A 25,868-nucleotide genomic window follows, 5' to 3' on the forward strand; every position below is an offset into this window, starting at 1 on the left:
AGGTCCCACAGCACTAAGATCAAAAAGATCTCCTTGATTGCTCCTTGAGAGTGAAAGGGAGCTTCAGATTTATACTCCCAACAATATCTGAAGGGCCACAGGTGCCCCTATCCCTGTTCTAAACTCAGCAGCTGGACGCCAGTAGCATGCCTAGATTTCAATCCCGATTAGCTAAGGGGCATGAATTGACACCATTAATGTTTTCAGGGAAGTCCTAGAACACCTACTTTACATGCAAGTCCCAGGTTCAGCCCCTTGCATGTTGAGATAGGACTGGGAAGGTCTCCTGCCTGAAACGTTGGAGAGACACCGCCTGTCAGTCAGGATGTATTGAGCTTGATAGACCAATTGCCTGACTTAGTATAGAGCACTTTCCTGGGCTCATTCCAGTTCTCTCTCTTGACTGCTGGAGAACAGTGCAGCACAGTCTCTGTCAGCTTTGGGAGTTGAGAGTTGCCTTGTGCTGAGTCAAACCACCCAGCTTGCTGTTGTCTGCACTGCCTGACAACCGGCTTTCTAAGGTTTCAGACAAGGTTTTCCCCAGCCCTACCTGAAGGTGTTGGGGATTAAGCTTGGGACCTTCTGCATTCAAAGCAGGTGCTCTACTACTGAGCTACTGCCCTTCACTGATACTTTTCAGATCCTTCTTCAGAACCTGTTATGGTCAAGCAGTTGTTGAAATTTAGTTGATTATTGATAGCTTCCACTATGAAAGCAAGCAATGTATAGTGAAGCTATTGAAAGCGGTACGAAAAAAGCATTTAAGCAAGCTTTATTTTTGGAAGCCGCAAGTCACCTTTGATGGAAATTGGAGAAACATAAATTCTTTCTCTTCTGCATTTCCCCCCTCCCTTCTGAACCCCATTGGATGCAAGCCTGCTCTTTTGATTACATTTTGTTCCAACTACATTACAAACAAAAGTCTTTGAAATCATATCAGAGAGCTTAAAGTAGCTGCTTTCTAGATTTCGTAGCAGAAAAATATTTCTGTACTTGATAGGAAATGCAGAAAATGTAGAGCTCGGCAGAAAGCAGAGTGTTCTCTGAGGCTCAGTGCATTAATAAAAAAAGGTTAGGCATTGCCTCTGAACACTTTACTTCTGTTTAGATATTGGTTGCCAACCTGGCTGTGATACTATGACTTGTAGAAGGTTTGCAAACTAAGATTGGGGGTTAAGTATTTCATCTGCACTGAACATACCCTGGTTAAATTGTTTGTTTGTTTATTAAACGTATTACTTGCTCTTTTTGCCATGGCAGCTCAAAGCAACTTATAGTATTTTAAGCAAAAAACAAACACATTCATACATTAAAACCATCATTTTAGAAAATCTAAAGTACAATTTTAAATAAATTTAAAAACAACTACATCCCACCCATGCAAAAAGTCTATAGGTAGTTAAAAGTCAAAGGCCTGATGGAAGAGGAATATTTTTGCCTGGTGCCTAAAGATATGTAATGATGGTGCCAGGTGAGCATACCTGGGGAGAGCATTCCACAAGAAGGATGCCAGTATTGATAGGGCTGGTTCTCTTGTTACCCTGCCTCTCCATCCTTTCTGTTTATAAGGTGACTGATCTTCCTGGTGTTTTTCTGTACACATCCTCCAGGGCAGGGCTTTGTTCAGTGAACTAAACCTCGGTTTCATTGTCCATTTGTGATCCTTACCAGGGTTAAAGCAACAAACTACGGTTAGCACTAACCAAGGTTCAGCATTCCAGGTCATATGGCACTGGTAATACAGTTTTGGTAAACGAGACTCGCTGCCTTCCTGTTGAGTGAATTATGCACATAAAAATTTGACTGCCTTGTGCAGTTTTTAACGTGCTGTCTGCCCTGTTTAGTTGGAAAGAAATCTGAAGGGAGTTGACAGCTGCGCTTCAGCTATTACCTTCGGTGGACAGGAGAGCAACCCACTTTCCCATTAGCCTGGAATTCTGTTACAGGCTAACAGTGGTGTCCCCCCAGGGGATTTAGTAAATACAAGGTTGTCCATTCTGATACTTCGTTTTAAAAACCAGTGAGGACCTGTCATGGCACTCAAAGCACTAACCTGATCTTACGAGTCGTTTATAAGCAGGAGGAAACCACATACCTCAGCATATTACTAATATGAATACCTTAGCATTTATTTGGCGCTAAAGTGTTGAAAAGCACTTTGCATAGTTAAGCCTTACTGCTGCAGCCCTGAAATGTTGGGCAATGTTTATTATACCTATATTGCAAAAGGGAGACTGGGTCAGGGAGAGCGATGGAGGGTGGCCTAAGGCCGTGTAATGACTCTTTTTGAAAGCTCTTGTGGTGTCGTAGTTAGAGTGCAAGGTTAAGACTGATCAGAGTTCAAATTCCAACTCTGCCATGAATATAACATTGGGACAGACCATCTCTCTCAGCCTAACCAATCTCTACAGACTTGTTGTACACCAAAGGGGGCAGCAATGAATGCCACTTTGAACTCTTACCATGGCTGCATTAGACTTTGTGTTCTTTAAAAACTGAATTTTTGTACAGGCCACTTTACCAAATTGCTTTTGTTTCAATGATATATATGATGATGTGTGACCTCAGTTAATGGATGTATTCAGTCTTTACCCAACTTGGCTACTCCAGATCATGCCAATGGGGTAGTTAGATGCTTTTTTTCTGTATAAAAATGTTTTAAGAATGCAGGAATTAGATGCTTTCTGCTTGATCATCAGGAACTCATGGTCTGATACACACATACAGAGCTTTGTCCCTCTTCTTTTAAAAGTTGGGTCTGGCAAAGACTTCCTAGCCTTGGCAAGCTGTGAAAGATTGCATGTTCAAAACTCGATGACCTCTCTGTCAGGAAGCGCTGCCTGGGCACAGCTCCAGGATGGAATCTCATTGAGAGTTGAGATTGGGCTGTAATGTCCCATTCCAGGAAACTCTTGAATTCAAAAGCAATAAATCCATACACTTTCCTCCCAGATATGTGATGCAGTTTGCACCTCCTTCTGATGAGGGCCCATTCTTTTGGGTTCTGTTCCAGGAAATCCGTAGCTCATTAAATATCCGTTACTGTTTCTTGGCAATAACCCTGGTAGGGCAGTAGCACCCAATATCTTTATTAGAGCTGGCTGAAAAAAAAGCAAAATATAGAGAATTGGTTTGTGAATTCCAGAAACTCTTCCTCATGCTCAGTTGTTAAAAAGAAAGAAAAGGAAGTGACAGGGTGGAGTTCTGGGTGGGAAGGCTGGTAGCAGATGAGATGGAAGCCCAGACCGCAGTCTATTTCAGTCTTAAAATGGCATTTAGTGAAGCTCTTTTCAGACAAATTAGCTCAGATTGTGCCCTACTGCTTTAGTTGCACCAAGGACAAAGAAGCATTGGTTCCTAGTAGTGTAGCAGTCTGGGGTTGCAGGGGGCCGAAGACTCGTTACTATTTCTGAAGCGGGGTCCCTGTGTACAGTGTCCTAGAGTCACCCAAACAGTGGAAAAGGGGAGCTTTTTAGCCACTGTATGGTCCAGGGCTAAGCATTTAAGAATACTGAAAATGCGAGGTGCTTTAGTTTCATGAGAATAGTGTGCAGGAAGACACAAGGTATTGGCGGCTTTCTCCTGCCTTCTGTACCATTTTCCTGCTGCTCTTTGCCCTGCAGGTATAATTCGCTGCAGTTGGCGCCATTTAAGTGTGGTTAGTTTTGGGGAGAGGAATTTCAGCATGAAAACGGCACAGGGGTGTAGTCAAATCCCACCCCACATACTACGGTTCCAGTCTGGGGCCAAGAAAAACAAACCATCAACTTTCTCCAACCTGGTGCCCTTTAGGATATTTTGGACCACATCTCCTTTCAGCCTAGCCAGCCCAGCCATATGGTCCTGAAGCTGATGGGAACTGTGGTCCAAACCATCCCAAAGAGCAGCAGGTTGAGAAGACTGATCTAGTCCAAGTGTCACACTGGATGGTGGGATATTGTCTCTTTCCATGTTTGCACAGATGTAGTGCTTCAATTCTTAGTGCTGTGATCATAACTTCAGGCACTTTATGGAATGTCCATTTATCTGTTTCGCTGAAATGTTTTATTTATTTATTTGAGGCTTTTCTATAGGGCACAATCATTAGCAATTCCAAGCAGTGCATAGGAATCATGTTTTGCTTCATTTCTTGTAGTTTAAATGTTTGCTGTTTATGCGTGTGTGTCCCCAACTCACACGATGCCAGTTTTAATTAAAACTGTTTTTAATGGCCTTTAGTGTTGACAGGGGTGGTTTTTTTAGCACAGCGTGGGGTGTTCTCTTAAACAATAAAAATACTTATTTATAGCTAGATAGATCCATGAATTAAATCTGGCCCAAAGAGACAAGGTTCAATATAGCTGGTGGGAAAGTATGTCTGAGCCAGCTGATACTTTTCTTTAAAAGGCAGAAAGAGATTCTAATTTAGGCTTGGCATAGTCAGGCACATGGTATCTCTCCTGAGACTGATGGCAGGCATCCATGCCATCTATGCCGCTGTTGTGTTCCCAGCACTGTAAAGAGGCCTGATATGGGGTTAACCCGGGGCTTTAGCCCCAAAGCATATGCAGTCACGAGAAGGATAGTGCCTTTGACCACATACAGAGTGCTCATTGGTGAGGGGGTGGAAACTACAGCTAGCATTTTCACAGACATTAGGAAGAACAGCTTCCTGGGGATGGTTTACACATCCATGTGCAATGCTTGATTACCGTTCATTGGATGGCTTTCAACTGAATATATGAACTGAAGGGGTGACGTTTGAACTGGGTCCAGTCTCTTAGCCACTTACACAGTACCAATGCTGGGTCAGTGGTCAGGTAAGCTGGTTATTTGCAAGCCTGGATTTATATCTGGAGGCCCTGCATGTGTTTTAGAAATTAAGTCTAGTCTTCCATTCCAGAAAGTACCTCCCATGTTGCTCCTCATTAAATGGTGGTACTTTGGTCTGGACTGATCATGTGCTGTGCGCCATGAAATATTTACCTCTGAAAGTAAACATATTTTGATATGGGGGGGGTAGGGGGCAGGCCTGTAAAGGTTTCCTTGACCCAGTGCATTTTAAATGCCCTGGCAGCACCCTTCTCCTTTTCTGCCATGACTACTTGGAGACTGCTTCAGCCTTGGTTGTAGTTAGATAATTATGCCTCCAAATGGACAATAATTGGCAGTCTCTGGTTCTTTAATGCAAGGTGCTTTTACAGGGGGGGGGGGAAATGCTTAGCTCAGAAAGGGAGCAGGAAAGCCACTTAAATTGCTGGGTCAATGTCCTGTCTCGCCCACAATTGTTATCGCTGACTGGGAAATACAGTGTCCTAGCATTTGGGCAGAAAGCTTTCCTATCCATGTTCACAGAGAAAGATGGTAGACATCTTCCATTGCATTTCATACAGCTACTACTCGCAAATGCTGTCTTTACAGCCACGTTGCCTCAACACTGGGAGCATGCAGTATATCTCAGAATACTGGATGCTGGACAGAATACTGAATACTGGACAAAGATGAGCTAGGGGTGGGACAGCCAAGTCTTTTATGGCAGACCTAAATTGAGAGGGCCCATAGGTAGTGCCCATTGGCTCCGCACTCTTGCTTTAGGTGGTAAGAGAGGAAAATTTCGGTTAGATGCTCACTTGCTTTGCCCTAGGAACTGCCAACGAGCTAGACTGTAGGGATCTTTTAACAGAGAATTATCAGTGCCCCTTATTGAAGGTATAATTCTCAGAATGTGTTGTGTGAAGCCATGGCCATCAAAAGTAGTACAAAAACAATGTAAGTTTTATAGTTTTGATATTGTCCTGAGAATCGTCCTCAACTACCAGAGGTAGTGGTGAGCCAGGTTCACCATGGTGAACTGAATGTGCCATCATGTGGTGAGCGCTGGTAATTATGTCAGGATGAGCTCCACTTTTCAGTGGGGTGGCTCTTGTGTGGTAAAGAACTTGGTCCCAGTTCGTACATGTGATCATGCTGCCATGGCAATCTATGGAAGCGCCATATTGTATGGGCCTTGCACAGGACACATTGCTGCTTTCCTCACCAGGACCATACCTCCTTTGGAGTAGCTCAGTGGACTAACTTGTGACTTGCATCAGTGGTGGAAACCTATGGCCTCAGGTCTACATGAGTCCCGCAGCCTAGTTTCAGGAGGGTGGGGGAAACGGGTGGAAGGAAGTGTCAAGAGAGAAAGTGGGGTGGCAGAAAGTGAGAAAAGTGGATGTCCTGTTTACTTTTAGTTCTGGCTCCAAGGCCTTCAGCCACACCACCCCCATCATCCAATTATCAGTGCCCCTTATTGAAGGTATAATTCTCAGAATGTGTTGCATGAAGCCATGGCCGTCAAAAGTGGTACCAACAATGCAGGTTTTATAGTTTCGATAATGTCCTGAGAATCGTCCTCAACTACCTGAAGTAATAGTGAGCCAGGTTCACCATTCTTCAGTCACACCACCCCCAGCATACAGCCCTCAACAGATTTCCCCCCTTTGAGGGAATGTGGCCTTTGACTGAAAAACAGTTCCTCATCCTGCCCTACCTGATACTATCTAGGTTACCACGGCAACATGACATTTGGCTCCAAGGTAGTGATTTCGAGGCAGTACTCACACTGCAGCGGTAACCCAGAACTAAAGGGGTTCACAACCATGGGCATCTGCAATAATTTTACCAAGGGGCAAGCAAAATAAATCACTGAAAGAAGGGGAGTGGGCTGGTTTATCACACACAAGCAAATGAGAAGAACAGGGTCTGAACGCTTTGCCTGTTATCTCAGGTTATACAAATGCTAAAAACGTATTGGTTTTTTTTTAAATGAAAGCTGGGAATCTGGGAATTCGCTCTCCTTTAAAAAAAAATATCTGCCTGCTAAAAGTGGATGGATTTTTTTTTAATGGACTAAAAGGCATTTTCTCTTGTAATGGCTTAGGTTTCCCTGCCTTCCCCCATCCCCTGAGGGCAAATGCTTTCCTGGTCTGTGATGCAGGAAATGTGTGTCAGTGCATTAATGTACTACTAAAAAGAAAGAAAGGCTGGAGACAGATCAGCAGTGAGTTGTAACATTGCTCTTGGTTGATGTTGCTAGATTTTGATGGAGAGCCTTATCCACACATTTAGATTGCTGCTACAAATGATGCTTAGATACACCTTTGCAAAATCCAAATGCTTTTTTTAAAAAAGCACCTGAAATGGAACTGCAGCTAGATAAAATAAAGGATGAGAAAATATACAGCAAGACTTTTTTTTTAAAAAAAAAACCCATACACTTGAAGTATCACCTTTAAATTATCAGCTTTTCAATTGGATTGTTGTACTGCTCTAACTCTGATCAGTTGGCCCTCTCTCCCTTTTATTACTAATGTTTTAATTAAATTTTGAATATCAAGAGAAATACTAAACAAGTTATAGCCATGTGAGATGAAATCGCTGTAAAGGAAGGCATAATGTTAAAAAAAAGAAGATATTTCACATGTGTAGGCAGTGTTAAACAATTACATGTTGAGGATAACTTACCTCAGTACAGAGAATGATGACTGTCTAAAAAGACAGATGAGCCGTTAGTGGGCGAATATCACACATTATATAAATGGGTGTCATATTACTTCAATTGAATCTTTCTTAGAGACAGTTGGCCCTTTCTCTTATGGGTTTTAACTGGGCTGTGAAAATATTCTTGTCCTTCCAGGCAGAGTTACCGTATTTTTTGCTCTATAAGACGCACCAGACCACAAGACGCACCTAGTTTTTGGAGGAGGAAAACAAGAAAAAAAATATTCTGAATCTCAGAAGCCAGAACAACAAGAGGGATCGCTGCGCAGTGAAAGCAGCAATCCCTCTTGCTGTTCTGGCTTCTGGGATAGCTGTGCAGCCTGCATTCGCTCCATAAGATGCACACACATTTCCCCTTATTTTTTAGGAGCGAAAAAGTGAGTCTTATAGAGCACAAAATACGGTATTCTGCCTGTAGGATGGATGGTCTTTGAGCCATAGATAAAACAACCAGTGATTTACGACTCTGAAGAAGGCTCACCTGAGCTGAAACGTGCTGGACTAACATAATCAAAAAAATCATTTTTTCCAGAATCTTTTAAAATTAATGTATACTGTCTTTTTATGGTACTTTATTTTTATCTTTGTATTTTTAGAAACAACCCTGAGCAAACTATTCTATTATCTCCTACCCCTAGTCTGAATTCTTTTGAAAAGTTTTGTGTTCTTCACTGTTTGAGATGTTGGGGATTTATGCTTTCTGCCGCTTTCCAGTGGATTTTATGGGTCTTTGATTTGTTTGATGATGATTTTTAATTGTTGTTTGTTATTTGCTTTGAATACAGACAATGGGAAAGTAGGGTTCTAAATACATAAGACAAAAATAAACAATTTTCATCGGCACTGTTCTGACTCTGTTGTGTAATGTTCAACTTGCTTAACTAACTACAGGCCCAAAATGAGGCATTGTGTATTTTTAATGTCTTGTAAAACATTTTGCTTCCCTCCCCCCTTCCCCAAAGGAGAAACAGGGCTTGGGAAATCAACGTTGATGGATACCCTTTTCAATACCAAGTTTGAAGGTGAGCCAGCCTCTCATTCGCAGCCAGGAGTTCAGCTGAAATCCAGTACTTACGATCTCCAGGAAAGCAATGTCCATCTGAAACTGACCATTGTTAGCACAGTTGGCTTTGGAGATCAGATTAACAAAGAGGACAGGTAAGCAAAAGTTTGTTCTTGATTAAATGGAAATCAGGTCGTCCTCCCCCCCCCCAATTTATTGCTTGTCTAACAGTCAATGATTGTCAGCTCTGAATATATGTTAGTAGCCAATTGGGGGAAAGATCTAGGAATCTGTGTTATATCAGACAAGTTGGCTAGATCAGGCTTCACCAACCTGGTTCTCTCCAGATGTTTTGGGACTACAGCTCCCATCAGCCCCAACCAGAATGGGCGCCAGGTTAGTGAACACTGGGCTAAATGAACCAGTCTGTGTGTTTGCATGATACAGCTTCATGTCTATGAACTGCCCCAAAGTCACCAACTTTTTCCAGCTTGCAAAATACACAGTTGCGATCTTCTTCCATTAGGTTTTTTTGTGGTTCTACATTGCTCAGATGGAGCAGACCTTTAAAAGAGCCCCCTGGATACAGAGTACACATGTTCCACGGGGTCTCCTTTAAAAGACTCACCCTGTAGTGGTAATAGTAGTATTATGAGCATGATAGTTTTTTTTTGTTTTGTTTCGCTTCACTTTGCAAGTTGACCACCATTGTATTGTCTGAATTGACTCTGTGGAGATGTGTTTGCTCATTGGAATGGCCCTGGTAGACTCAAGGATGGCTTTGAGGGGGAGACATTGCTTTTCATGAAAGGCTTTGTGGGAAGAAATTAGGAAGAAATTTTTGCTTCTTTAATGATTGAAGCATTGGACGATTTCACTTATCATAACATGTTCCATGTTTTCTCCCTCTTTCTTTCTTATAAAGCTATAAATCTATTGTGGAATTCATTGATGCCCAGTTCGAATCTTACCTGCAAGAGGAACTGAAGATCAAGCGGGTGCTACATAACTACCATGACTCCCGCATCCATGCCTGCTTGTATTTCATTGCCCCCACGGGCCACTCTTTGAAATCCCTGGATTTGGTAACAATGAAGAAGCTCGATAGCAAGGTAGGAGTCAGGTTGACACCCAGAGGGGAAATGTCATTGGTCGTTATTCTCGTCTCAGCTCAACTACAAATTGCTTCCTTCTCTTTCAAATCTACCACGTTGTTTCCTATACTTTGGGGATGGGCCAAAGCTCAGTGGCAGACCAGGTGCTCTGCATGCTGAAGGTGTCAGGTTCAATCCCTGCCATCACCAGTTAAGAAAGATCAGGCAGCAGGTAAAGCAAATATCGGCTCCCTACCTGAGACCATAGCTACTTATTTTCAGAGTGGACATTAATGGGCTAAGTGTAAGGTTGTTCAGTGCAAGGTTGTTTCATATGTTCAATGAGAAACTTAGGGCAACTTTAAACATTCAAAGCCCCCCTCCCTCTTTTTGTTTCTTGGTTTCTCCACAGGTAAATATCATTCCTATTATCGCCAAATCCGATGCCATTTCCAAAAGCGAGCTGACGAAATTCAAGATTAAGATCACAAGTGAGCTTGTCAGCAATGGGGTGCAGATCTATCAGTTCCCTACAGATGACGAGTCCGTGGCAGAGATAAACGGGACTATGAATGTAAGGCAATAATGCCAGCTGCTATAGTTTATTCTGGGCAAATTTCCTTCTGTCTCTTACGTTTGCAAAACAGGGGTAAAAATACCAGCCTGCCATTTTATAGGGCTGTTGTTATGATTTCCTTGATGATGTACTCTAAGCACTTTGAATGTTCAAAAGGCACAATATAAATTCTGCCGTTGTTATTTTTACATATAGAGTGTGGGGTGTATTTTATGAAAGTGCACCCATATTGTCTCAGCCAAGAGTGATGTGATAGTGAAAAACAAATCTTTCAACAGCTAAAATAACCTGGTGGGCAGAACATTTTTCTTGACTGCAGTGTGAGAGATTTGTTGGCTTTACTTTCATAGGCACCAGCTGTATTCTCATGCAACATTAAGCCCAAAATTTAAGTACATACCCTGGCATATTAAACCAGGATTTGGGGCATGTGTGAACATGGCCATTGCCTCACTCAGATGAACCTTGGTGGAATGAAGTGCAGGGAGTCCAGCGAAGTCCACAAGATACATTAGCTAAAAAGAACTTGCCCTGAAGCTGAGAGCATATCAGGGTTTTTTGCTAAGGTACTGCATGGAAGAAGTGCTCCTTGTTCATGGTTAAGCTTATCCAAAACCACTTTGGCACCCTTTAAGCCATAGGGACTAGCAGCTTGCTACCTTCTTACACAAAAAACCAAAACCACCCTGACAACACTAGAGGTCTGTATATCCTATTCCATAGATAGTATGTAGTCCACACATAAGTATAACCCTAGTGCAGCCTTACCTCAAACTTGGGTCTCCAGCTGTTTTTGGACTACAACTCCCACCATCTCTAGCTAGTAGGACGGATGATGGGAATTGTAGTCCAAAAAAAAGCTGGAAACCCAAGTTTCGGAAACCCTGATCTGGCGAGAGTAGTGTTTGAACTGTGGCCTGACACATCAACCACGAAACACGCTGAGTAGCACATTGATGACTTGGATATGCATGTCTGAAATAAGAATTACAAGTCAGGAACCTGTGAAAATTCACATTCTTTTGGAATTAGTGTGTCAGTTGGAAGCTGACACATTCTCTCCTGCATTTAGTTCTTCAAATTAGCCCATTTCACACTCCCCTCACAATGCTTTTGGTTGGCAAAGGGCAGGCCCCCCCCCCCCAATTTACTGCTGGAGTGGGTGAGAGCTGGTGCCTGCATGTCTCTCTCTGCTACCACTGATTTTAGGAGACTTGAGATTGCAGTTCTCATCTGCATACCAGTTGGAAGGGAGGGGCCTGAACCCAACTCTTGTGGGGGGGGGGGCGGAGTTGCTCTTACCCCACCTGAGCTGCCCAATTTAGCACCCTCCTATTCTGTGCACAAGGGACACGTGTGGCGCTGTGGGTTAAACCACAGAGCCTAGGACTTGCCGATCAGAAGGTCGGTGGTTTGAATCCCCGCGACAGGGTGAGCTCCCGTTGCTCGGTCCCTGCTCCTGCCAACCTAGCAGTTCGAAAGCACCTCAAAGTGCAAGTAGATAAATAGGTACCGCTCTGGTGGGAAGGTAAACGGCGTTTCCGTGCGCTGCTCTGGTTCGCCAGAAGCGGCTTAATCATGCTGGCCACATGACCCGGAAGCTGTACGCCGGCTCCCTCCGCCAATATAGCAAGATGAGCGCCACAACCCCAGAGTCGGCCACAACTGGACCTAATGGTCAGGGGGCCCTTTACCTTTATTCTGTGCACAGACTTCCCGCTTTATAAATTGATATACAGGGAGTAGGTTGAGGGGATGAATGAGAAAAGTATTAAGCGTTCTGCAGCCCTGCCCACATGCATTATGCTGAGTCTCACCAAAATAGCATAGAAACAATTTTTTATTATAATAGCTATGTGTAGCTGTAGTATTATTGTCACAGTTGCATTCAGCAAGTGTGTAGCTATGCACAAAACCCAGCCTTGTAGATATTTTCTCAAGGGATCACTTTTTCAGTCACTAACACAACCTTATATCCCCTACCACCCCTGCTGCTTTTCGAAATGTGTTTCTTTTTCTGGCAGCCATCCCTGGCTCTTGCTGTGCAGTGCTGCAAGTAATAGCATTTCCCATTCATTTCCTGTAGGGTGGAGGTGTGTGTTTCTCGTGGCTGGGGAGCCATGCTGTTCCTGTGCTTGGCGCCTTTTCCTTTTCCAAACCTAGAATTGTGATCTGCTTCTGTATAAATATCTATTGCGTGATCCGCTTGTGTGTAAGGATGATTTTGAAATGAAAGAACGCAAAGGTCGTCTATAACACATTCAGGGTTGTTTTTGTTTAATGCAAATCTTGCCATACATGGAAAGGTCCGTTGTTCCTGAGTGTGTCTGGGCTGACGTTGCCAGATTTCCTGTATCAAAACCTGCAGCTGGAGAAGACGCATGGCAGGATTTCTGCTATTTAACTGGTCAGGAATTTGAGTGCATAAGGTGCAATGCTGCTTTTCACCTGTCAGGTTCTTCTGGGAGAGAGGCACCTGCCCTAGTAAGAAGCAGCACTAAAAACGTAAAGGAACCCCTGACCATTAGGTCCAGTCGTGGCCGACTCTGGGGTTGCGGCGCTCATCTCGCTTTACTGACCAAGGGAGCTGGCATACAGCTTCCGGGTCACGTGGCCAACATGACTAAGCCGCTTCTGGCAAACCAGAGCAGCGCACGGAAACGCCATTTACCTTCCCACCAGAGCGATACCTATTTATCTACTTGCACTTTGAGGTGCTTTTGAACTGCTAGGTTGGCAGGAGCAGGGACCAAGCAACGGGGGCTCACCCCGTTGCGGGGATTCGAACCGCTGACCTTTTGATCAGCAAGTCCTAGGCTCTGTGGTTTAACCCACAGCGCCACCCACATCCCTAATAACAGCACTAACCAGAGCTATAAATCCAGTCCTACTGGATGAAGGGCTGGAGCTCAGGTCTAGAGCATCTGGAGAGATGCTGCCAGTCAGTGCAGGCAGTGCTGAACTAGATGGACGCAACTAGTAACTGACTCAGTATAAAGCAGCTTCCTATGAATGTTTCTTGCCTTTCTGTCCCATTGATAGCTTCAGAGTGTAAAATGATCATGTGTCTGTACTTTAAATGAAAGAACAAGGGGTAATCTAAAAACTCCTGTTTTCCGCTATGCTTTAGGCAGAACCCCTCCTCTCATAATCTGTGGTAACTGTGCCTAAGCACTTGTAACAGAATCAATCACATATTCTTCCCCTGCTGTCCACTTCCTTCCTTCTGTTGGTGCTGCCGTGGAGAATTTTAGATTGTAAGCTCCTTAGGGGAAGGGACCTAACACTCCTGTGCATTGTAAAAAGTACCTGCTGGCTAATAGCACCATATAAATAATAAACCATAAAACATTTTGGGTTGTGTGCGGTTTAGTAATTATCCAAATCCTTCATGAGAAAGACTGGGAAGGATCACAACAGGATCCTAGTGTGCTATCTCTGTCTTTTCAGGTTTATTGTCAAACACTTTGAGCATTCTGGAAAACGGCTGTAGATATGGGGGTGGTATTCAGCCAAGTCCTACTCAGAGCAAGCTCACTGAAATTAACAAACCTAAGCTAGTCATGCCCACTACATTCAGTGGGTCTACTCTGAGTAGGGCTAGCCTTGAATACCACCCATGTTATTTAACACATTTACCTGCAAGGAGAACAAGATTTAAAACAACCACCACCCAGAAGTTCAGGGGTGGGGTGGGGAAACCACAACAAAATCGTTTCAACAAACTCTAAAAGCAATGAAACCACCTTTACAAGTTCTAAAAGAAAAGGAAAAAGGAAAAAAGAAATAAAAAGGTATGCCATGTCCCTTATGATTATTGTTTGAATTGCTTCTGTTTTAGGCCCATTTACCTTTTGCCGTGATTGGCAGCACAGAAGAAATCAAGATAGGGAACAAAATGATGAAGGCCCGGCAGTATCCCTGGGGGACGGTGCAGGGTAAGTGATGGCTCTGGCTGTGGTGATGTTTTTACCCAGACCAGAGTTGCTATTGATGTGTGAAGAACAATGAACCTACGTAAAAGTAGCAGGAATTAGAGACATCTGGAAAAAAACAGGTCCAGCCAGAATTGTAGTTGGTGGGATGATATTCATGAGGCAGACAGGTAGCCCCTCCTGCCAGTAAAATTCTGTTTATTTTAAAATGAATATAGAAAACCCCAGAGCCCTTTGTTTGTAGTTCAGCCATTTTCTTGCTAGGTTCCCAGATTGCTTGCTCGCTGCACCTCAATACTCAAGTATGGAATAAATGGGAAAATCCTGATCAAGTGGATGTTTTAATTTTTTTTTCTGGGCCTCACTTCTGGATTCCGGCCTCACAAAAGTGATGCAATGTTTCTTGAACCTCTGGTGGGTAATTCCCCACAATACTACATACAGGCCTTATCCCCTGCTATGTTATCTAAGCCTATGTTATCTCCACAGAGATAGGAAAAGGTTCGAAATACGCAAATGGAAAAGATCGAAGTGTTTTTATGTGTACTGCGTAAATGCCTATATGAATAGATGACTGGCAGCCAACTGTACTTCCCCATAAAAAAATGAAAGCACCCACTGGCCCGCAATTCTGTGTGGGAACAAAATAGCATTGCTTTATCCCCATGACAACCCTGTGGGTGAAAATGGTTTATTCTTTGCATTGGAAGATGGTGTGGAAAACCAGTTCAGTATCAGATGGGAATAAAGTGTTGTAGCATGTCACTTCAACCTTTATTTCTGTGGCTAACCCTGGAAATACGGGGCCGGGCCTAGCATGTTAGAGTATGCCATTCCCTAACTAACAATGGTTTCCCTAAGCATGGCTACCACAGCCAGGCCCTACACATCTGGCAACGATGAGAAATTACTCCAGGCCAGAGCTTCAACATCTAGTAAACTACAAGGACTTATATATAGCATTTCCACACCATTAACTCCTGTGATTGGGTGGCAGCATGCTGGCCAAGCACAGTACAAAACTGGGAAACCAGAATTCTCTTTTTACATTTGGCTGAATAACAGAGCAGAGCGACTGCTGCACCAGTCTTAGCCAAGATGAAATCCTCTCCTGACGTGGTTCTGGTTCATCCTTGGTTTCCCAAATATTTGGGAGCCGTTGCTAGGTAGCAGTGGGAGCTGCTTTGCAGCCCTCAGTTTAAAGATAAATAGCTATAAGAAAGATGAGCAGGAGAGACCTTGAAGTTGCTCACCAGTAGTTAGCAGACACAGGTCACTAGGTTGCTGTGAGATGTATTTCTATTTGAATTATAGCAATTCTTTCTAAATTTGCACATAGAAATTATCGATACATACGTGCTCCCTCTTCTCATTTTCTGATGACGTGCTAGCAGCCACCTAGTCATTGCCAGTTGTACTTACCTTAAGCTAAATCCATCTAGCTGTCTTACAGGGTACTGATAATGTAGGTGATGTTATGGAGAACACCCATAGTGAATGCTGCTGAAAATAAGTGCCAGTAAGGGCTGAACTGAGAGAGAAAACTTTTCTGGGGTTTACTGTGGGTGGGTAGACTTTTCTGGAGTAATAATCTGTTTATGTCTAAGAATGTTTTGAAATATTACGGCTATTATATACCATTTCCTCCCTGTTCCTCTATCATCCAACTTTTGCCACCTTTCCATGTTTTCTCCAAGTTCCTGGTTTGGGGTTGTTGTTTTTTGGGGGGTTTTTTGGAGCACTGTATAGGCTTCACTGTACCAGTTCTTTTTCCCCTCAAGGGGAGGTTCAAACTTCTTATTTCCTTAACTATGGAGGACCCTGTGTAACACATGCTTAGAGCCGCCTGCATTCAAGTGGCCCTTCCTTTTTTTACCATGAACAGTGGAAAACGAAGCGCACTGTGACTTTGTGAAGCTAAGAGAGATGTTGATCCGTGTCAACATGGAGGATCTCCGTGAACAGACACACACGCGCCATTACGAGTTGTACCGGCGATGTAAACTGGAGGAAATGGGATTTAAGGACACTGATCCAGACAGCAAGCCATTCAGGTATACAGGCATCCCCCCACTTACGGCCATTCCACTCGTGGTGCGACCGCATTTACGCATGGCTGCGAAATAAATAAATAACTTGAACCAGAAAGTGGATCCAAAACAGTGTGAAAAGAGCAGGACAGAGCTGGAGAGTGTGGGGAGGGGGGACAGCTTGCATTGCTGCTCAGAGCGTCTCATTGCCCCCACTCATTCATCCTCCTTAACTTTCTTCTTCCTTGGCCTGCAGAGCCATCACTCTCTACTCGACCTGCCCATCCCTTTGCTTGTTCTCTTTTTCAGTTTTGTTCCTTGGGCAGGAGCTGAGAGACCCTCTGCCCTCTGGCCGCTGCTGCCCCCAAAGCAAGCAGCAACATTATTTCTTGGGTGGGGGATGGCGGAGAAATAAATGAAAACAAACTGTCTCCAGCAGCTTCCAAGACTTAACAGGGAGAGTGCTGAGAGGCCCTGCAGTGGCACTGGGCACTGGGAGCCACCCAGTCAATGGCCCATTGGACCCACTGACCTCTAGCTCAATCTTCCGGTCACTGGAGGCAGGCGGGTCACACACATGCATGTGCAAGGGCGCATCGCCACCCAGGGAAGGTGGGTGTGATGGATGGGATTTGCTGAGAGAGAGAGAGAGAGACTTCCCAGCCTCTCTCAACAGTGTCCTCCCCACTTTACACTATTTCACATATACGCACAGCATCTGGGAACGTAACCCCCGCGTAAGTGGGGGGACGCCTGTATTTCACCAGAATATTATTACTAGGCATTGGTGAGACATGTCTTGAAAGGAACACTTGTCCACTTAGAAAATATTAAATGAACAGTGCCAACGCTTTGTTAATTGGCCATGGAACACAGGGAGGAACACTAAATTTTGGGTTTAGTAGTGTGTGTCTGGAACACATGTCCTGTAACAAATTTTGACATTCAAAGAATCTCGTGTCATGTTTTTGAAAATTTAGTTTGTAGTCCTCATGGCTTTAGTGAAGTGTTTGGAAACATATATGGACAGTGTGTAGAAAAAAGCTTCAGTGTCATGTGCCATTCCTTGCATTCCATGGTTTCTGATCTCTCCACGTCCTTAAGATCTCTTCCATCTATGCTGTCTCGATCTTAAAAACACCTTAAAATAATTTGAAGCTGCAAACAATTGAAGAATAATAAATTGTGCACAGCAAATAGGCAAGAGAGTTACTTAACCTTCCTTTCTGAACACAGAATTTTAGATTCCCTCAGAGGGAATTTGATTATTGAAAGATTATTTCATTCTTGTCACAAGGAGGTTTGTTGCAGTGAGAAGAAACTTACCAGCCTCAGTTTACCAAAGGTTTTTAAAGTTCCCCCTTTTCAACCTTGAAGTCTAGAAACGTGCAGCATTTAATTTTAACAAAAACCTAAGACACGGCGTTTTGAGATTTGAGGTCCTGTTTCACACAGTTCAGCATTATCACAGCAATGCATATTTGTAGACTCTTGCGGCATTAGTAGGTTTCTGGTTGCGTGAGTGGGAAACAAAATTTGATCCTTTTGCTTTCCCTGTTCTGTATCTCTCTGAAATGTTTCTTTTATCTCCTCATCCTCCATCCTGTCACCTTAGTTTACAAGAAACCTACGAGGCCAAAAGGAATGAGTTCCTGGGAGAGCTGCAGAAAAAGGAGGAGGAAATGCGGCAAATGTTTGTGCAGAGAGTTAAGGAGAAAGAAGCGGAATTGAAAGAGGCTGAAAAAGAGGTTAACGTGATAACTTTTATTGATTGTGTTCTCTGATTTTTGGCTTAAACTGTGTGTGTTGTTAAGGTTAACTGTAACCAGGGAGGTTTATTTCTGCAGATTAATCAAGGCTAACTAGTGCTAAATTTTTCTTTTTATTCTAAAATATACAAATCAAACAAAATTAATATAAAATGTATTCTATATCAATCACATAATTTTTGTTATTGGTGTAATAAAACTAACACTATTTTATCATCTCACATTTGTTGGTTCACTTCCACACCATGGCACGCTTGTGTATTTTAAAGTTAACAACTGAAAACTTATCCATGTAACCAGTGTTTTAGGAGTCTCCCAGGCAAGGACCTAGCAGCAGACTCCTGGAAGACTATCCCTCACTATAAATATGTTGTGTCTTCAGTTATGTCTAATTTAGTTTGTGTGGGGGAGGGGGGCAGAGAGTAAGCAAAGGAAAAAATCAACACTATATCAGTGGCAGCAATAGGAAGAAATAGGTATTCAATAGGTTGAATAATTTCTGATTTTGAAAGCAGGGCTATTTGCTCACCCTCTCACATTCCTATAATACTACATGCATCTTCTCCTGATTTTCATCTCGATCTTGCTACAAAACCCTTTTCTCATTGTCTACCTGCTTTGCTTTTCCTGGCTTCTACTGGAAAGAAACATACCATGGTCTCTGGCATAGCATTTTGTTTGAACTTGTGATCATGTGGTACATGCTTTTGCTCCCAAGAAATCATAGTCTGTAATCTAAGAACAATCCTCAGCTACAGATTGTGCTTGGTTGGGGATGAAACAAACCATGATTCCTAGTTCAGATGTAACTGAGTTAGGGTTTGTGATTTGTTTCTTCTTGGTATGAGCTGAGAGCAGCAAAGCAGGCATGACTTCACTTGTGCACAGAAAGCAAGCCATGGCTGTGACAGAAGTGGGGAATCTCTGCCTTGTGGGCCAAATTTGGCCCACTATGGGTCACAGCTTGGTCCACGAAACCGTTTCTCCCAAACAACCCACCTAATACCGTATGTGACATCAGTTATGGAGCAGGTTGGAACATGTATGGATTGGCTGCCCAACAGAGTCTCAGTTGCGCAGCCTATCACAGTAAAGGTGTTCACACTGCTGAATTGGCTGCATGACAGAGTTCTCCTTGGAGAACTCAGCCATGAAGCCAATCCCTGCAGAAAACAGCTGTGCCAGCCCTCTGCTTGGTGCTTTGTTGAGCATAGGGTTGGCAAAGTCTCTTCTGCTGTGGTTTCCAAGCACCCAACAGTCATTTAGCATAGCAAAAGGGACTGACCGGTGGGCAGGACAATGCACCTGTCATGTGATTGGTGGGTTTGTCCTCTCGCCCACCTGCCTAAGTTGGCCTGCAGGGGTGGGACCAGATAATGATATGATCCACCAGGCCAAAAGATCCCACACCCCAGCTTATGGCTTACTGCAATGTGTGAACATAGGCATTGACTTGCTTCTCCAAACTCCTGCAAGCAGTGCATTGGCTTTGGGAGCATATTCTTGGGTGTACAGTCTCTTCATGAATAGCACTGGTTGCAGAATTACTAGGTCTTGTGGTTGCCTTGTGCAGAGTATACCCTCAGCACTCCATTGTAGCTTTGCATTCTGTAGGGAAAGCAGTAGCAGTGGGCAAGCTGTCTTTCAGGAACATCATCACTGATTTCCTTTTTGAGGATCCCCGTGGTAGGTTTATGAGGAACCTGAAGGCTCCCTGCAGCATAGCTTTGAAATCTCTTACGCATCTATCCCCCAGCTCCCTGTTTTTGCACTCATGCATATTTTTACCCTGGGCTTCCATTCCAGTTGCATGAGAAATTTGACCGCCTGAAGAAGCTGCACCAGGACGAAAAGAAGAAAGTGGAGGACAAGAAGAAATCCCTGGATGACGAAGTCAACGCATTTAAGCAGAGGAAGACGGCAGCCGAATTACTCCAGTCTCAGGCTCAGCAGGCGGGAGGCTCGCAAACTCTGAAAAGGGACAAGGAGAGGAAGAAGTAAGTTGGTTTTCAGTTGGGTGACATTTTGCCTCATCATTTTCTCCCACCACTGCCCTTGCCTTGGCTTTTGTAAGCCCTTTGCTCAGACCCTGGCCTGAGTACAGGCAAGGGTTTGGGACAGTATGGTGGGAGACTACAATGTTCTACCTCAAACAGTTGTCGCTAAAAGTGTTTCCCCTGCCCCACAAGTCTTTGGCCCACCTTGATTTCATGCTGGCAAAAGCTAGACAAGTGAAAGGCCTATCAGGAAAACCTATTCCTATAGCACAAGTCTAGGCCTGTGCTAGCATGCAGGAATCGCCTGACAACAAGTTGTTTTTTTATATGCTGACCGCTGTACAGAGGCCACATTTTAATTATTCCATGGGGCAGCAGTGTCTACATCTTAATCAGCTCACCCCATTGGCAGGGATCCTAACCTTTTTGGCATATCCTTTATTTTCACTTTTGTATCAAATTGAACTGGTTGCCGCTCGTCATCACCAATGGCAGGCATATAGGGCTTTCATCACAGACGTGGAGGGATACAGCAACACTTCATCATCTAGCCTTCAACTTCAGTACTTTAGGCTTAGGTATGTTGCTCCATTCCAGTGCTTGAATCACAGGGACAAAGGTAGGGAGCCTTTAAAAAAGAGGAGGGGAACCTGTGGCCCTCCAGATGTTGATGGATTACAGTACACATCATTCCTTTACCACTGGCCATGCTGACCAGGACTGCTGGAAGTTAAGAGTCCAGCAACATCTGGAGGGCCACAGAGTTTCCAACCTTGCCTGGTAAAATCTATCCCCTTAAGTCTTCTAAATGGTGCCAGAAGTTAAGAGGGATCATTCCTCCCCCTAATTTGAACATTGCTCGAGTTGTCATATCTTAAATTTGGAGCAGTTTACGCATGTAGATCATGAACAAGCCCTGCAAGTTGCTTTTATGTCAGGTTTTTTTCTTTTTAAAAAATACAGGGTGTAAAATCAAGATCTGATCACTACCACCCCACTTTCATTTTTGTTTTTGGTGCACTCAGTTGCCTTCATCTTCCTTAGTTGCCATTTGTATGCTATTTTTACAGTTAACCCTGCCGTTTGCTGCATGGTGCATGAGGGCACGTTGTGCTGGTAAGCTTGACTAAATGAAATAGCCATTGCAGTGGGATCCGAATGGGCACTTTGTGCAAACAGACACAATGTATTCTGAACCAGCAGTTTGGCCTCTAGTTGATCCAGCAATCCCAGCATATACACACTCTCCAGTTATGTGAACTGCCCTCAGATCTTCTGATGAAGGGCAATATACAAATAATAATAATAATAATAATAATAATAATAATAATAATGTGTCTGCCATTTTTTTCCAAGAAGCAAAGGGCTTTTTAATCCCCTCCTTTCCAGCATGAACTGGCCACAAAACCTGTCTTTTAAGTTCTTATGTACTCCTGTTACTTACACATTTTTTTTGTCTTTGCTTGACTTCTTCATAGCCTAAGGTGCAGTGGTGTGGTGACAGTGGGGATTTCAACATGTCTCTTTTTCACATAGGAAATGATTAATAAGCCTATTGCCCATATAACAATCCGTGGAACCAGCATTTCCTGCCTTTTCGCTCTTGCTCTACTTCAGAGTTGTGACCCCGTTAAAAAAACACAACTAGTTGCTGGGTAGAGGTCAACATTAGGGTCCCACAATAATTTACCCTCCTGCCAGCCAAGCTGCTAGCAAGGAAGCATGCACTCTTAACAGTGCTCGTGTTCAGTATGGCATCTTGTTGAATCTAAGCTGCCTTCTTGCTGCTATTTGTTTTGTTTCCCCTGTCTGGCCTGGTATGTAATTTGAATGGGAATTATTCTGGGTTAAATGTGCTTTCTCCTGAACAATAAGCATACAGAACAAAAGGGAGGGACGCAAGTGGTGAGATGGGAAAACAATGGTTTGGTCTTCAAGACTTGAAAAAATAAGCTCAAACAATAGGAGTGTTTTATATGGGGCCTGAGAACATATCTAGGGGCTGGAGAGTAGCAGGAGTAAACATTGTGTGTTCTTGTTAGCTCTGGATTGTTTTTGGCAGGCTGCCATATGCAAGACTGTGGCGTGCTGGTCAGTGGCTCAAATAGGCCTTCTTCTTTCTTTCTTTTGTTCCTAAGACAATTTGCAAACATGCCCTTTCTGAATGGGAGCATTTGTCCTTGCCAAGTGCAATAGCCAAAAATCCTGTTCAACGATTCACAAAACACTTTCCAGTATTGATTTGGCCTGAAAAGCCTTGCGTGGCTTCCTCATTTTTGCCAGAGCATAAACAATTTGCATCTAAGTGAACAACCCCGCTGCAATCGGCTGAAAACTCAAAGGCTGCATTCATGCTACTGTGTCTTCAAGCATGTTTAAGTAAAATTAAAAACCATATTAATGTGTGTGTTTTCCCCCTCCCTTCTGTAAATGAGGGACCGGGGTGGGCAGTGCACAGCCACAGGCTACATAAATGTGGGCACCCAGATTCTTTGGTATTGCATATATTTTGCTTGCATATTTGGAACCCCAGATTTAAACATCAGTTTTAAATATCTAGTCCACGTGACAATGTGATGTCAATATTTATGAGCTCAATGGCTCAGGAACCAGGCAGTTAAACACTGGCTCAAATTCATTCTTTTCTGTTGATCTCTGCCTGTTATTGAAGCTGTTTCTTTATTTCCAAAGACAATTATTTAACATACAAACAACCTTGTTTAGATTATTCATGTTCAGTTTCAGAACAGAAGTATCACAATTTATATAGCAATCATTGAAATTCACCATGTTGATGTAATAATGAGCAAATTGCATGTAATATCCATGCAAACGACCTCTATGTCTCATTTGTTTCCATTGTGGCCAAAGTACGGTATGTTGCCCACCCCTGTTACAACCATATATATTTTATTAACTTCCTTTTAATCCAGATAAACATTAATCCTTTTTCTTTTTTTTCATTTTCAGTTCAGGTTTCCTGTAGATCCTATTCTTTTGCTCCAGAAACGACCACCCCGCATTTTGAATTAACATGCAGTGCATTTCTGTACCCACCTGTCCATCTCCTCCCCACTGCACACACCCCCCTTTTTGCTTTTGTTTTGCTTTTTTCCTAAACACAAAAAAGAGGCTGTTTTGGTGAAGAACTCTTTGGCAGTCACTTCTGTGGAGCTGATAAGAAAGGCTCTGAGTACTTTTCTGTCTTAGTCAGGAGCTTGCAGGACCGATGTCCTAAGAATTTCTTTGTCGGCATCTCATTAATGCATTGATGCGTGCTTCTGCATGATAGGGCAGCATGTTGGCTTACTACTTGTTCTGCAATGCCTGAGCCCTGTTGCAGACTCTCTAAGAAAGGCAAAAAAAAAATTTGTGTGCAAAAGATTCCTTTTCCCACACCTCACCTTTTTAGCTGCAGAACTTGTCACAAAGGCCTGATGAAAAAAAGCCTCAGGGATGTGAGTCCCCATCTGCACTATACATTTTAATCAGTATCATATGACTTTAAACGGGTTGTCTGATGGGACCCAAAGAGTTCATCATCATCCTGGAAAAATGTGACCCGCGGGGTGCTTCAAGGTTCTGTCCTTGGGCCTGTTGTTCACATCGAGAACTAGGCCAGGTAAATAGACTGATCCTATAACATGTTTACTAAGAAGTCCTGCTGAATTCAGTGGAACTCAGCTTCTTAGTAAGCATGGTTTGGATAGAATTATTTTATCTGAACAGAATTCCCACAGCTTTCTTTCTAGGGACGTGGGAGGCCCTTTATACGAAGTCAGACCATATCCTAAACCTGTTCACTGGCAACCCTTTCATTTCAATAAAGCTTGCTTCAAATCTGGTATTGCAGGACTATCCCCTTAAATCTGATTAAATTTAAGTATTTCGCCTTAAACATCAACTATATTTTAGAAATGTGACTTCTTCTCATGCTTTATAATTAGTTTGGAAAATAGTAAGTATTTTTCCATCCCAAAAGTTGAAAAGAACCATATATTCAATTTAAAAAAAAATATCCTTCATTTTTACTAAAATTTATTGAAAGCTTTATTTTTATACTGGAAGGTTTTGTTTAGAAGTTTCACCCTTTGGAAAAAGGAAATCTGATTTGTTTTTTCAGAGCCTGCAGTTTTTTACATGTATTTCACTTTAATTTGGTGGGGAGAGTTACATTTTTAAAGTGAGAGTTCAAAGGGTTCAGATAATGGTGAAATACTAAAATCTGTCTAGTTTAAAGAAATATAATATGAGCTAATGAAGCAGAAAAACATAGCATAAGAATGCTGAGAAAAAATTATGGTCTGGCTTAATATTCATTCTCCCCCCCCCCCCCCAAAAAAAAAAATCCTGGAAACCATAGTTCTATATGGAATAGAGGTATTTGGAGGGGAAAGCCATTTTGGATTAGATGGTATGCAACTGATGTAAGTTGATAGTGTAGATGTGACCTCATATGTGTCACCTTCAACACCAAAAAGAGCAGGTTGTCTTCCTTAAATACACAAGTGAGGAAGCTTTCATGACAGCATTTCATCTCTGTTTTGGATTTGCAGCAACCCCAGCTGCCTGAGCACCTGTTTCTATTTGATGGCATCAGTTTCAGTTTCAGCAATGGAATCAGACTACTTGTGAGGGAGGGTGAGGTCCTTTAGCAGTAAAATACACTTGTGTCCCTTAGCTTTCTCCCTTAGGAATACCCCCCCACCTCAGGATGCAAAAGTTGGCTATCCCTGAGACAAACAGCTAAAAGAAGCTATAATCTGATTACAGTGTTTCTGTGTAGACTCCCCTTCTCCTGGAAACTTGCATGCACGACCCCATTATCCTTAATTGGATTTCTAGACAAACATGTACACTTAGAATCAGAGTATTAGTCTTGGATTACAAAGTACTTATTTAGAAGTGAAATCTTTGCACTGAAATCTTCAGGTCCCCTTAAATGTAACAAAATGTCTATCTTTGTGTTGCTTTGTTACAGTCTATATTTTTTATGGAAAACTTTTTTTAAAAGAATAAACTTCTTTCGTACAATAATTCTGGTTAATACTTTTTTTGTTTTTTTTGTTCTTTTGCCCTTCTTTTACAGTAACCCATGGCTGTGTACTGAGTAATTTCCCTTGAGTACATGGGGCTGGAATTGGACCTTCACTTATTTAATACGCTTCCGTTCAGCCATGGTCTTCTCATGATGCTTCCACCAATGTGTTAATCTAGATGCATATTCTACATTAATCAGTATCTGATTTATTTTAATTTTATTTTTGACTGTATAATGGTGTGTGTTTGTATACCATGTAAAGTAACACTATAGAGTTTGAAGACGCTGTGGAATTTTTAGGATACCAACCTTGCTGATAAGCCCCCACCCCAAAGGTACTAGCTTATTAAAAAACACATTTTTACTAGCATGTTGGAGGCTAGCTTCCATCCTCTGGCAGCTGGCTTGGCCTCTGTGCTGAGGGGAAAGTATTCTACCCTTCTTTGCCAGGCCATCCACTCATCTGATTGCAGTTTCTTATCACTTGTGGCTAGCAGGCTAGTGCTTAAATGCAAGGCTGTTCCAGGCTCAGTAATACAGCAGTGATGGATTCCCTATGCACAATTGTCCCCTAACTTGCTTGTGCTCATAGTCATGTAGGGCAGGATGGAGAACCTGGGCAGCCTCCAGATGTTGCTGGACTCCCATTCCCATCAGCCCAGCCATAATGGCCAATGGTTAGGAATGATGGGAGTTGCAGTTCAACAACTTCTGGCAGACCGCAGTTTTCACATCCCTAATGAAAAGAGAACTTGTAGGTAGGGACCACAAGGACTACCTACTCCCACTTGAACCCACCTGACTATTAAGATTATCTTCTGAAGCCCTTCTTTGGGCCCCACCATCAAAGGTTAGCCAAAGGATAGGGCCTTTCTGATTGTGGCTCCTTTCTCAACCCCAG

The 25,868-nt window shown here is 43.0% G+C and overlaps 1 protein-coding gene across 6 annotated transcripts in view; it reads left to right on the forward strand.

The window, feature by feature from the left end:
* The window catches only part of SEPTIN6 (septin 6), a 49,236-nt gene that overhangs the window by 18,317 nt on the left and 5,051 nt on the right, over positions 1 to 25,868 (forward strand). For 2 of the 6 annotated variants that reach the window (XM_080991135.1, XM_080991134.1), the window contains exons 3-10: positions 8,484 to 8,679; positions 9,450 to 9,636; positions 10,031 to 10,192; positions 14,037 to 14,133; positions 16,016 to 16,184; positions 17,776 to 17,908; positions 19,736 to 19,926; positions 25,016 to 25,179. In XM_080991135.1, coding sequence (XP_080847261.1) covers positions 8,484 to 8,679; positions 9,450 to 9,636; positions 10,031 to 10,192; positions 14,037 to 14,133; positions 16,016 to 16,184; positions 17,776 to 17,908; positions 19,736 to 19,926; positions 25,016 to 25,040 — 1,160 coding nt within the window. In that variant the 3' untranslated portion in view covers positions 25,041 to 25,179. Of the gene's footprint in view, positions 1 to 8,483; positions 8,680 to 9,449; positions 9,637 to 10,030; positions 10,193 to 14,036; positions 14,134 to 16,015; positions 16,185 to 17,775; positions 17,909 to 19,735; positions 19,927 to 20,421; positions 20,505 to 20,996; positions 21,043 to 22,896; positions 24,259 to 25,015; positions 25,180 to 25,868 lie in introns of those variants that run through there. The other 4 variants (XM_080991139.1, XM_080991138.1, XM_080991136.1 and 1 more) reach the window with 4 other exon arrangements.

The sequence above is a fragment of the Podarcis pityusensis genome (genome assembly GCF_964106645.2).
Source record: "Podarcis pityusensis genome assembly, chromosome: Z".
Lineage (NCBI taxonomy): Eukaryota > Metazoa > Chordata > Lepidosauria > Squamata > Lacertidae > Podarcis > Podarcis pityusensis.